Raw genomic sequence first — 15,061 nt, 5'->3', positions numbered from 1 at the left:
AATTCCATTAATTTGTTAGAGGTGGTATCCTTCTATACCATATGGTGATCATGTATCTAAGCAAAGAACAACTAAATTAACATCATATTTTTAATAGTAAACTGTAGACTCTTAAACATCACTGAATGTTTACAGCATATTCAGTGACATAATTTCCTTCTCTTCATCATCTAAAAAGTATAGGTGAGCTTCTGCTCATCTATCAAGGAAGGGATCACCTGCCCAGGCCCAACATAAATGTCAGATGTTTTATGGAAATTATCTAACATTATTTTTTGGTTATTTTTAATTAACCAACTACATTTTTTTTTTTTATCAAATCACTTACTTAGAATTCCTAAGTAAGTGATTGAATTCCTAAGAAAGTTGAATTTGGAATTCTACCTAAGTAGAATTCCAAATTCAACTTCTGCCCAGCTTTTAAATTTTTTTTAAAAATATTTGCATTTTAGTCAGAAAATATAATGCAACCTGGCTCATGCCAGCTTGAACTCAGATCATGTAAAATTTTTATGGTTGAACAGATTGTAAACTGTAAAATCTACCCCCACAGAAATTTTTATTATTATTATTATATTTTTTATTATCTACCCCAGAATTCTTTTTTATTATTCTGTCTAAAACTATTTCTTGAAATTGCTCAATAAATGTTCATGAACAGATGAGATTTTAACTTTGTAATTTTCATCTCTTCAGTTTCTACTTTCTTGGTTTTAACCACTAAAGTCATTTGTATTTAGCGATTGATATTTTACTGTACTTTTACACCATTCAGTTTTCAGTTTGACTATAAAAAATTGCTAAATATTTCTCAATGTTTATAAAAGTATTTATTTTTCATGAAATAAACCCAGAAAGACTGTTTTAAATTTCTCGTTTATTCAATATAAAACTTAATTTAACTGAATATATAAGTATGAAAAAAAACATGTGAAAACCATTCATTCTGGATATTTGATGTTATCTCTAAAAGTTTTTCGGTATAAATGTTTCCAATAAAAAACTTTCAAATTCACCTTCAAAGTTGTTGTTTTTAATATTAAAACAAGTATAAGTTGTAGTTTTATTATAACCTTTATATTCATAGTTGTAACTCTTATGAATACCAGTTTTTAAACTAATTTTTATGGAAAAAAAAAACACAAAAAAATATGCAACTTATCTATTTTTTATTTATTCTGTGGTCTGTGTTACTATTACTGTCTAATTTTTTTTTAAATATTATTATAGGTCATTTAAGAGTTGTTTTTGATTTTGGATTTGAAAGACAAGAAGTAATCTACCCAAATAAATTATTTGCTCTTGGCCAATATCATGATGTGAGGATTTCTAGAAAAAATTCTGGCGCTACACTCGTTATGACAGTAAGTTGTTTTAATATTGTACTTTTTATACTTGTATTGTGGTAGGACTAAGTAGTAAAATCAGTTGCCGAGTTAAATTAAAAAAATTTATTTACTTATAAATGGTAGTAATAGACTCAATTACAAACATTTGCTATCCTAGTTTTATAAAATGAATAAATAAAATAAATATTTTTTTAATTTTTTGCAAGATTTAATGAAATCAAGTTTCTTCAATGGGTCTGTTTGGGCCTTGCAGTGCCCCCAGTACTTTTTCATACATTCTGATCTTTGTGCTCTTTCTAGTGTTGAAAATGTTTGTGTTGTTTTTCTTGTGAGTGTTTTTGTTCTTGATTTTCTTGTTTAATTTTATCTTATCTGTGGCATACTGGTCTAAGGTCACTTTTCTTCAGATCATCTCTTATTTCTCAGATCCATCTGCATTTTTTCATTTTTCATGTCAAAATTTCACTATACTAGCTGTTTCAGAATTCTTGAATCGTACATCCTCATGATATGTCCAAAGAATACTAATCTCCTCTTACACATGGTATCACTGATGGGTTGTAACTCTTTGTACACGACTTTGTTGGGCACAATCCACCACTGCCTGTCTTTCTGGTACTTGTTATTGATGCACCTGTTTCCAATTCTTTCAGTTTTCTGGAGTTAGTCTGTCTTTGATTGTTCGTTCAGGTGGAAGAGTGTTTCTGTTGCATATGATTATGTGGCTTCTGGTTTTATAACTATGTTGTAGTGTCTTATTTTTGCATTTATTGATATGCATTTTTTATTGTAAGTGTACCAAATTAATTTTTGAGCTTTAGCTAGTTTGTTTCTTCTTATTTGGTTTCTAAGTTTTTTTCTTATATATATATATATATATATAATATATATGTTCAACTTTTGACAATCCAATATAGACATCCAAAATAAACAATCAAACATAAAAATTCATAAAATGTGTAAATATAAGCTAATTACAATAATAATATTACTTAATGATACTTATTATAATGTACAGCAAAAAAAAAGTCAACCACAGTACGAAAACAATTATACATGAACCACTTATTCAATATCTATGAGGTATGCAACATCTGTCTAAGGTGGAATATAGATTTGCTGGTTCATTCCCTCATTGTTTTCTTTCCTGAGTCAACCCCTCTCTACAATGTGTGAGCTGACAACTCTGTATCCCTACCTTCTCAAACATAGATTCCTTTTTTATAAACCTTGCTTTTCTTGACTATTGTATTTTTAAAAATGAATTGTATTTTATTCTTATATAATTAATTGTAAAAATTTACCTTTTTTTTAAATTTAAATAATTATAAGAAAAAATTGAAATGTCAAAGATTAAATTCATGAATGCACCACATCATTAAAAAATATCATTATTTTAATACCTATCTACTCTATTGAAAAGAGCAGTCAATTTTAAAGATATCTTTAAAATTTCGAAAAATAATTTTTTTTCTACAAGCATGCGTTCACGTATATAGTGTGCAGTTTATACTATGCTAGAGATTATTCTTTCATGCATGTTAATTCCTTATCATCATCTTAGGTAAACTTCGCCTTTCTTTTACTCATTTTCTACAGTGAATTAAAATGAAATATTTATAAATTATCAAAAAAAATATTTTATTTAAAAACCTCACTATAAACAAATAATCTTGCAACACTAAACATACTTCAAATAAATAATAACTCAGTCTAAATAACTCATTTAGAGGGGAGAAAAAAATTGTTATCTGGACTTTTATAAGTGGAAATGGTAAAGGAGCATATAATAAACATAAAATAATTAATACGAGGGGAGGTGGAGGGTTGAAAAGGGGTGAATTATTGTGATTTCTGGCGAAAGTTGATGCTAAAAGAATTTGTGGTTATTTAAGACACACAAAGTTATACTTTCACAAAGTTTTGTCAAAATTAAATTATTTTTGCAGGAATTAAAAATAAAAAACAAAAAAAAATTTTTTCACGTGTTTCTCAGAAATTTTGAGCTTATGTTTAAGAGTGACCTCTACAAAAATTGTAGATTTTTGCATTATCTACGATTTTTGTATTGGAAAATGTTTTTTCAACCCGAAATCACCCTTCCACCACCTCTGCTCACACATTTTTTTTTGCATTTATTATAAGCCCTTTTACCATTTCCACTTATAAAAGTACAGGTAACAATTTTTTTTTCACTAAGTGTAATTAGGTTGTACTACAAGGCATGAAGTAAAATTATAATAATTAATACATAATTTTATAATTATTATAAAACTAAAAATTATCAGCATAACAGTTGTAATCTTACAGGTAATCAATAATACCTGTTGTTTTTAATTACTTTGTGTTGTTCTTTAGTTCATTGTTACATTGTAATTTTTATTACATTAGTATGACTATAATTACTTAAGTTCAGTTATAATTTTATAGTAATATAGTTCAATATAGTTATTAAAGTTTATGCATTATTATAGCTAAAGATAGCACTTATTGATAGCTATCATAGATTACAATAAATTAGTATTTTGCCGTGATGTCCCTCTTTATTCTTACTTTGAATGCTAGAATGTCATTTATAATGAATTGTTGACGAAAAAAAAACAACAACTTTAGTTCTGATAAATTGAGTAACTCATTCTTATCTTTCTTTAGTAAAGTTTTATGCAAGTGTTTTGAGTGATGTGTTCTCATTTTTGTAGGCTGTGGTGTGTTATATATTTTTATGTGTTAATATATTTTTTAAGGATTTTAACAATCCTTGTTGTTATGTGGGATCAACAGATTTCCACATAAGCATTTTCATTGCGTTACTCTTCATCACATTTATATTGTAACAATCACAGTTATGAGTAAACAAGCTTATTGCTTTTAGATCTTATCTTCTTTCTGGGGTGATTTTTTAACCAAATTTGTTTGTTCTTTATAGTAACGTTTATCTTATTAAACAAAAGATGTACAAGTTAAAATGATAATTTTATTTTACTAATCATTGTCACTAAAATAGTTATAATACATGTTAGTATTATTTAACATCTACATTGTTTTCAAATGTAATAGCAATTTGTGCAGGTAACATTAAATATAAACATAAAACTTATCTAAGTAAAGATTTTTGATATTACCAACCATTGGTCCAGGGGGTGGAAAAAATGGGGTTTGAAGACAAAAAAATCACCTCCCTTAATAGGCACAGCATCAAATTGGTTTAAACTGGTCGTTAGTCCTGTAAACATTACCTAAAACCTTTGTCTGAAACAATTTTTGATATGACCAACCCTTACAGCAAGGGATGACCAAAATGTTGCTGGAATTGTAAGAAGATGGGGCTTGTAATATGCTAAACATGTGAAGCTTTTTTCACATGCAACCGTTGTATTGAGTAAATTTGAAGTTTTTCTTAACTTTAAGGTAGAAATTTTTTTTATCCCCTACTTAGCATCAGTCAAATCTATCTCCGCCTTCCGGCATGCCAAAAGGGATTATTTTGATTCAGAGATTAACTTAAAAGTTTTTAGTTCGCATATTGTTTGTTCAATAAGTAAATTCATTTTATCTACTTGAGATCTGGTAGAAACTAATATAATATTGTATGTAATATTTTTTTCATGTCCATTTCTAGTCAGGTTATGTCACTTCTCTATTACATATTTTTAAGTGACTTTTGATTAAGATCTTGTTGGCGATAAGTTTTTTAATAATAATTTTTTTTGCATACTATTTATTTTTAGTACATTATTTTCTTTTTTTACATCATAAAGTAATCTTTTATGTTTTTTTTTTTTATAATTTATTTGCTACAATGTACAAAATAGTGTTAGAAAACAAAATCATGTGGACTATTTTCTGGGATGTGTTATATTTTTTTTATAATATTTATTTACTGAATATGTGATTGTTTTTATTGTTTCTGTAGGTAGATAACAATGAACCCGTTGAATATAATTTTAATATCAAAGCTTCAGCAGATGCACAATTCAATAATATTCAATATATGTACATCGGTAGAAATGAGTCGATGACTGAAGGTTTCACTGGTTGTATTTCACGTGTTGAATTTGATGATATATACCCATTGAAATTATTCTTTCAAGAGAATGGACCTCGTAACGTTAAGTCTATTGGAGGTGAGTATTATACGTACAGTACTTATTATATTAAAAAAAATTTAATTCTTGGTTTTAAGGTAAATAACTCCTGGGTGGATAAGAGTGGTAAATTACAGGTCATCTATAATTTTTTTGTTGACTAAAAACATTGTGTAAAATAGTGCACTTTCTACACTCTCTTCCCAAGTGATAAAATAGCCATTTAATTTTCTTTATGTTTTTACAGCTAATTAATTAGCTATTATCTATTCATATAGCCAGTAACAAAAAAATTATTTTCATTATTAGTAAGTTTAGTATTAAGGATTTTCTGAGCAGAGAAATATTTGGTTTGATTTATTAAAATTATTTTAACTAATTTTTTTTTACTATGAATGCTCAGTCTTAACAAAAAAAAACTGGCTGAATAGAATTAATATTAAAATTAATTATTTTTTTAGAGCAAATTCTTAATGAGGATTTCTGTGGAGTGGAACCTGTAACACATCCTCCAAATATAATAGAGACTAGACCTCCTTTGGATTTGGATGAAGATAAAATTCGAGCTGCGTATCACCATACAGATTCTGCAATTCTCGGAGGTACATTTTCTAATTTTATCAACTGATTAATAAAATATTATTTTTATATCGGATAACACCATTAGCAAAAGTGAATGATATAGAATTTTTTTTTTGTAATCTCATAGTAAAACCAATTTGATTTTTTATTTACTTCTTTTATTGCAACCTTCAATCTATGAAATATGTCTTATTAGAATAATTAATGTATAGTTCAATATTTTCGCTTTCTTTTATATTTTATAATGACAAATCTATTGTCAGTCTATTTTCCTATTAACTGTCAATCTTAATTTAATTTGATTATTTTGGGTATCAGAGTGATATAGTAATTTCAGGAAAAAATTGTGATAGATTATAAAATCATTAACACTTTTACATTATTTGTATTCTCATGCTGAAAATTTTTTTGCTTTTTCTGTTTTATACAGTTCTGTATCTCTCCTTCCTACAAATGTTAGCTAAAAGCAAAAAGCAAAATTTTAACATTAAGAAAGTTTACTTTGCTTAAAAAACATAATGAAATAAACTTTCCTAGTCTTTGAGTCCCTCCGTTATTTAAGGAATTTTAAAAGAAACAAGGTTAGCTAAGGGAAGCTTACAGATAGCTTTAGATAAAATATTACATGTTGCATGTTTTATTCCAAAGTAAAAAATGTTAAATCATATAAGAGAAAAAAAATTTCCAGATGCTTTTCGTATTAAAACATAGGACAGTTAATTTTAAAAATATGAAATATTAATTGAAAGTATACTTTTATAATTTGTATAATTCATTTCTGAACATAAATATGTTAACTCCTTTTTTTCTTTGTTAGGAATATTGGCTCTCATATTTCTGGCAATTGTAATAATGGCAGTACTAATAGGTCGATATATTGCAAGACATAAAGGTGAGTATTTAACACAAGAAGATAAAGGTGCTGATGATGCTTTGGATCCTGATTCAGCTGTTGTACGATCGGCGACTGGACATCAAGTACAAAAACGCAGAGAGTGGTTCATTTGATCCGATCAGAATGAATTGACTGTTGTTACAACTAACCTAGAAGAAGATTTTTAGCATTAGCCTTATTTAATAAATTGTTGGGAAAAAACAGATAACGTAATGACACACAATTCACAGTGCCAATATTAATCTTAGAGATCGGCATTTTAAAATAAGCACAATTTATTTTGTGACTGTAAGATTTTTTTTTTATTGTTTGTGCTAACATTTTTTCTTTATTTACAATAACTATTTATTGTACAATATAAATGAATCTGGCCTACTACTTATTAATTTGTTATTCAGTACAAATATTTGCCTAGGCTTTCATGAAAAGCCTTTATTTTCTGAGCTTGCACATAGAAAGAATAATATGTCCTTTGAAAGTGTTACAATCACTTAAATTATTTTTTAACCGTTTGGCTAGATTCTGCTCTCTGTTTAACTATAATAATTATTCAGTGTAGATTACATAAGATTAAAATGCAGTGTTGTTAATTTAACTTTGAGTTCAGTCAGAGTTTGTTAGTTTAATCTTTGTTTCGTTATATTTTTTTAAAACAATTTGATATTTATTGATAAAAAGTACTCACGTAGGATAGATCATTAGATGTGCACGTAATTATTGAAACGTATTTAATTTCAGGAAAAATGTTTTTAATATATTTACAGTAATACTTAGCTAATTGAAGTTTAAGATAGATAGATTTGCTTGATAGATATTAAAAGATTGTACAAAACCAGTGAGAATTACTAACATCTTTTAAATGGGATATTACTTAATTATTTCTAGTAAAGTGAAAAAATCTTGCATGAAACATAATTTAAAATTTACAGAGTAAAATAACGCTGGTCTTTATTATAACTAAGGATTTTGTTTAGTATAATTTTACAAAATTAATTTGTGTGTCATTTTGATAACAGTTTAAATTAAATAAAAATAGTTTTTTTTAGCTGTATACAATTTTGTACTAAAAACATTTTTAAAAGATTAAATTAAATATTGTTTTTCAAGTAAAACAAGATTCACAAACAATAAACACTTTTTTATTGCTGAGCTGGCTTAGTCAAATAACTGATTTTTGAGCTATAAGATACGAATTTTTAATGGAGAGCCAACTGAATTTTCAGTGTTCTAATCTAATATTAAAACCTTGTTTCAACTTATAATATATGTATGACATGAGAATAATCTCATAAATTTAATTAAAAACTTTTTAAGTCAATCCAGTTTTAATCGGTCTATATAAATTGAATAAAAAAACTACATAAATAGTTACGTATTACTGTATTTATATAAAAATTAGTTAAATTTTACATTTTTTTAAGTTATTTTAACTTTGTTTTTAATTTTTTTAAGATATAAATTGCCATGTTGATAATCATAAATACGCCTTTAATATTTGATCTAAAATATTTAGTACAAGTAAATTTTGTGAAATAATATGACAGTTTCTAAGTTTTTAATTATATATTTCAACAATCATTGGTATTATTATTTATATTTGTAAATTTATTTTTTAATAATAGTAATATCCCTTTTTTTATAATGTTATATAATATTTCACAGTATCAGAATATATAATATTATAGAAGTGTGTGTTTTTATGTAACTTTTTTCAAGATTATGAAAGATTTACATTAAATTACTTTAATTTCTTACACCGAAATTGAAAAAAACATGTTGTAAAACTGAAACCAAGAAATAACATTAGGTAGTGTAATATGACTATATTACGTGATTGTAATTTGTAGTGATGCACCACATATTTTTTATATAGTAGTTTAGTGCAACTTGATGAATTTTTTTTTTTTATAAAATTAATATGATTAATTAATTATTCATATATATTTTTTTGGCTTCCAATTTATGAATTATTGGTTTCTAAGTACAATTTGTTAATCTTATATTTATGAAATATTGTTAATTAATGTTATCATTTAAAAAAAAATTCTGCTGAAAGTGGCCTACATATCATTTAAAATTTTTATACATTACTATATTTATTTATATTAATGTTACTGTAACATTGTTTAATATTTTATTTTTTATATTTATTTACTTATTTTTAATAGCATTAATAAGATCACTAATGCTAGATTTATTTTCGCTATTATTTATTTATTTTAAATAAATATTTTGTGATTTTATATATGTATTTTCTATGTTCATTATCCGTCCTGAGTTTTATATTTTTTATTTTGTTTTATATCTATTGATTTTGTTATATAATATTATTTAGTAGGTGTTATTTGGTAGTATTAGGAATTTTTTTTATAAAATGTAATATTTTGTTTATTGTTTTATTATAAAAGTGTGTATTGTATAATGTGATCTTCCAAATAAATTAAAACTAACTTAATACTTTTTTATGATTTTTTTTTTTGTGAATAAAACAAAATTATAATAACATGTTTTCTATGAACTTCCACTGTCCAAAATATTCTGAATATTTATTTAAATTATATGTTTGGTTATGATTTATTTTAGTATAGATTTTGTTTTGTATGTTCTTTTTTTGTTGATATTAATTTCCTGTAAGAAAATAACCAAATAATATATGTACATATTATGGAAGTTATAACAGATGTTTTAACTAAACTAACAGAAGAAATATCCTTACAGAAGTGATATCTTTTATTAACTCCTTAAAATTTTCTTTAATATTCAGTTGCTAAAACTAATCTGTTCCATTTAATCTACACAATCGCACTAAAACATAATCGCCATGAAACTAATTCAGAAATTAAACCATAATTTTATTAATTTTTATCAACTGCACATGATGCATGGTCCAATTTCTTTTTAGCCATCTATTCTGTGGATTTTTCAGTGTAAGTTGATAATTTTATGAACATATCCAGAGCTTGACTTGCACAATAAATAAGATTCTATATCAAATCTTGTTCTTTTTATTCTAATGAATTGTTTTTAAAACGATATCTGCCCCTCCATAGAAGCATATTCTCATCTATTAGAACATTTTTTCTGGAATATGAACTTCAAAATTTTTTTTCTGATACATATTCGGTAGTTAAGTTAAAAGGATGCAAATCAGAATTTAAGTTTTTTTTTTTGTGAAACATTCCATGACAGGATTGTGCTGATTTTATTCTCAGATTATTCTGAGAAATATGCTGGTGAAACTCAAGTTTTATGTTTTTATTGTTAATTAGATTCCTTTTCCAGTTTTTATTGTATTTATTTACAAAAATTCAGTATTCTTTATTTTAATAAAAAAAAATGTTTCTAATGTATAATCATCCATTTTCTAGTCAAAGGATACTAAGGCTCACCACAAACATTATTTAAGAGAAGGGTTTTGTAGCTCGTTTTATTTTGCATAGTTTTAAAAATAATTAACTAATATTAATTATGGTAACAAAATAATTAACGTTTATTTTTAGACTGTATAAACTGAAACTCAAATGGGTATATTTTAATGTTAATATTAAAAATTATAACATTCTGGTATTGTAATTATGTGTGTATTTTATGTGAATAATGTATGTTTTGATATACTGTATGATCTTGTGTTGTTAATGTGATACTTTTACATTATCTTGATCCCACTCAAGTTTTAAAAACAATAATGAATTTCATCATCTTGTTAATTACCTGATATGGCATGCAAATGAAGGTTATATATTTGGTCTTTCTATTTTTGCAAGTTTGTATCTCTGGAACTACAGATCAACGGCTCCTATTTTCATGAATTTGGTATTGAATAATTTTTTTGTCATATAAATTATACTAGTTACCTGTCTATTTGAAATAAAAGCAGCAACAAAATGGCGGACAATTAAGGTCATGCTGATGAGTTTTTAAAATTTTTAACACCTTCCCTGTTTCAGTTTTTTTCATTATAATTGAAATCAGCTACATTTTGACTTGAAATATAATAATAATGACTTCTGTAATTTTATTACTAATATTGTTTGATAGCTGATGGGAATTTCTTGATGTTTAATTTTCATGAACAAAAAATGTTGGTAGTTGTAATTTTACATTCACTCTTTATACTTAGGTAAGTTACTGTTTATACTAAATAAACTTTAAAATACATATTTTCTATTTTCTTGTAAAATTTTTATTTAAAAAGATTGAGTTAGATCATTATGATGTGAAAGAACTGTTAAGAATTTATACGCACAGAGTATTTAATATTCTCCATTATAATATTTGTTACATTCTTAAGAAATAATTGTAATTCGAAAAATACATCTATCAAAGATTGAAAAAGTAAGTGGATAATTCTTTATTTTCATATTTCATTTAATTTTACTTATATAATATAATTTCATTAAGCTGTTCCAGAAGTGTTAAATTTATTACTATAAAATGTTGGTTCTAGTAAAAATGAGTTATAATTTTATAATTTTACTTATTCAGTACATGTTGGCGAATTAATTATTCTTTGATGATATTTTGTATGATGAAGAACTAATATTATAAATTTTATCAAAATAATTCAGACTGCTTTATTTCTTTGTAAAGTGCCTTGCAGTACTTTGATATCTAATGTATTGTAATGTGTAAACTATTGTTACTATAGTAAGTAACAAGTACTAATAGTTTTATAATAAAATAAGTACAGTAAAAGCTTCTTTATATGTAAATAAATATTGTTATTACAATCTTATTGTTTTGAAATATGATTAAGATACGTTTTAATGTAATAATTTTTAATTTGATTTTCACTAGCAGATATGATAGATTTTTATTTTCACTTTTTTGTCTACCGTACATTTTACATACATCCTACTGTATTTTGTTTATTAAATCTTGCTTTACATTTCTCAGTCTCTTTATCAATTGCTCTATATAAATTTTCATTACAAACTACTAGACCCTAAACGCTGTGCAATTAGGTCTAATAATGTAGTTCGTTTGTTTGCTCATACTTATATTAGTTTTTTCATAGTAAATAGTAAATGGTTTAAATTTCATGTTATATCAGTTAATCTTTGCCAGCCTTTTAGTGATGTAGGACAAAATACAGTAAAAAAAACTGGACTGTCCTATTTGCTACTACAACTAAAAATATCCTATAGAATTGAAATAATTTGTTAAATAACATTAGTAATATTAATAATAATATATGTAATGATGTATTATAATAAGATAATCAGGTGTATATTGCCAACTAAATTTTATTGTTATTTCTCATTTTTACATTCATTAGAAAACTATTTTTTTTTTCTATTGTAGATTACTTTTTAGTGCGTTATTTTATTGTAAAAGTAGTTTATGTATAGTAGTTAAGTAAGTACGTTTTGAAAATTGTAATATTGTAAAATTCCATATTACCAGTTTGTTGTGGTAATTATGTAATATTAAAAAAAAAAGTATGAAAATCAAATGAAATTAGATATTGTTAAACAATTATCATAAAGAAATTAAAAAAATTTGTATTACTTTTTGTTTCACTAACAAATATTTATTTTATAATTATTCATGTTAATTTTGAGCGATATCAAATGTTCCTGTTTTGAAATACATTCTCCAATAAATAGAAACAGGTTTATTTCATGTCTTTTTGGCCTTATTGACCTTTACAAGAATTATACATTTTAATTGCAGTAATTTTTAATGAAGGATAACTTCAGATCTGTCCAATCGGTCTTGAATGATTCTTTATTTGCTTTATTTTTAAAGGAAAATTTATTGAAAGTGCATGAAAATTTGTCAAAATTTATCATCATATTTAGGATGCAAAATATCAGCAACGGGAAAGTTGGTAAGAAAATTAGTTTAATATGGGGTATAGATGCAATGAAGTATTAACACACAATATTCATGAGTTATTGCTGTTCTAACATATTCTCTTTTGGATGACAAAAGAGAGAGAGAGAGAGATAAATTTTTGATGGCCAAGATGAAGGTTTTAAGAAGCAGAATAGGAAATTTGAAGGAATCAAGTTAAAAATGCTGTAACAAGAAAATTTTTTACATGTTAAGATGGAACTTTCAGAAGATGCAAAATTAAAATTAGCAAAAGAAATTTTTAATCTAATAACAGGAGTAAGACATAAAAGATAAAGAAAAAAAGGAGGTCATATTGTGTTAGAGGTGACCTGAAAAAAATGATAAATGTGGATAAAGGTATGATGAAGAGATAAGTGTAAGTCCATGTTCTGCAGCACGATCAAATAACAGCTGGGTAAGTAAGATAATTGTGATCTTATGAACTTTATTTAAACAATAAAATTTTGAAAAATAAAATAATTTTCAACTCATAAAATAGACTAAATATAGGGGCCAATCAACCTTTGTGTTTTCTATTTATTACAAAACATTTTTGTATTCATATTAATGATTATAATTACATACATTGCAGATTACATACACTTCTTATATTCAGGTTTTTAAAAATACAAAAATTATGAAATTTAAATTTATATATGTGACCACACCTGGTCACGTTGGTCTGACTGATCTTTCAGAAGATTGTCAGGACTTAGTACATTATCAATAAAATTATTTATAAGTAATAATGTTTGCTTAATAAATGTAATTCATTTATTCTCCATTTAATTATGATAGATTAGATTAACTACAATGTATGTAAAATAGAACAAATAACTTTTTGCACCCAATTGCATTATTTGGTACTAGGAAATGATAAAAAAAGTATTGAATCAATGTTCATGTACTGTAAAGCATGCCTAGTAGGAGAAAATATATATAAACATATTTTCTTGATGATGCAGGTTACTATTAGCTATTTATGAATTTGTAAATTGAAAATCAAAATAATAAAAAAGATTAATGAAAAATGTGTATGCACTAGAAAATCTTCCAACATTAGTGGGAATTTTTTTTCATAATCTACTATTAATAAATAGCTTTATCTATTCAAGCCATTCATTCTGCACCAGAAGTTAATGATACCTTTCCTAAAAGTATGGAAAAAAAGCGTCATTGCAATGCCAACCCATCACTCCCAGTTTTTATTTCTGTATATATGTGTAAATATTAGACAATTCAAACTATTAGTGACAGTCTGCTGAAAGAGAGATACTGAATAAAAAAGGGTTTTGTATATTTCACAATTTTTATATTTATCATATAGTGTATAGTAATAAGTTAATATTACGAGTTTTTCATTCAAATTAATTGTATTAATTGTTTTTCAAATAGCGTTTCAAACAGCTCTTTGTAACTACACTTACATTTTATTCTGTTAACACCTTTTTTTTTTGTTTCACTTACCTTAATATTTATATTTTTCATAGTACTTTTTATTTGTATTAGACATACTATTGTAAACACATTCTATATTTAGAATAAAATAACAGAAAAAATTCTTTTTTATTTTGAAAAATCGTATGTTATATGAAAGAGATTGTTACAATAGTTGTTTTTCAGAAATTTTTTTGAAATTTGAATTATTTATTGGAGATTTACATTTACAAGGCATGTCAGAAATAATTTTTGTTATGCGTCTATGACAGTGAATGGATAACACACATTGTCACTAGAAATAAATTTTTATTTTACTCTACCAAAATAATAGTAGTATTAATGAATGAAGTTGATTTAATTGTGAAAGACTCATTTGTTTTATTGCTTAAATTATATTAATTTTTTTTTATGTTCATAAATTTTTAAACATGATGTGCACGAGACCAATAGTTATGAAATTGCTTCTGTAGAAATTATTTGGCTAAATAAAAAAAAATCTTCTAAGTAAGATGAATTATGATGAATCATATAATGTATTTATGAATTTTTTCATGTATCACAGTGATTTGTCATTTTGATGAAAAACATATAAGATTTGTTTAAAGATTTTATTAATTATGCATGCATCAGTCGTAAATATTATCATTTATGCATTTATTTTATTGGTTTAAATTTTTGTACTGTATATAAAAAAACAGTTAAAAAGTAACTGTAATTTGAAAGTATTAGTTATCTTTATTTTTACTTTTCTAAATGAATTTTTTTTTTAATATTTAAATTAGTATTGTAATTGATGCAAGTATTAGATGTAAATAAATTTTAAATGCAATTTTATAATATTGTGTAAATAAAAGATTGTTAATAATTTT

General features: G+C 24.9%; 1 protein-coding gene across 1 annotated transcript in view; it reads left to right on the top strand.

Moving 5' to 3' along the window:
* The window catches only part of Nrx-IV (neurexin-4), a 108,812-nt gene extending 93,751 nt beyond the window's left edge, over positions 1-15,061 (top strand). Inside the window, exons 22-25 of the mRNA XM_075375041.1 lie at positions 1,231-1,364; positions 5,263-5,473; positions 5,896-6,036; positions 6,834-15,061. Of these exons, the coding sequence (XP_075231156.1) occupies positions 1,231-1,364; positions 5,263-5,473; positions 5,896-6,036; positions 6,834-7,024 (677 nt within the window). The 3' untranslated portion in view covers positions 7,025-15,061. The remainder of the gene's footprint in view (positions 1-1,230; positions 1,365-5,262; positions 5,474-5,895; positions 6,037-6,833) is intronic.

This window comes from Lycorma delicatula, chromosome 9, assembly GCF_047948215.1.
Source record: "Lycorma delicatula isolate Av1 chromosome 9, ASM4794821v1, whole genome shotgun sequence".
Lineage (NCBI taxonomy): Eukaryota > Metazoa > Arthropoda > Insecta > Hemiptera > Fulgoridae > Lycorma > Lycorma delicatula.
Note: the sequence above shows the minus strand (reverse complement) of the source record. Positions and strands in the feature narration are given on the sequence as shown.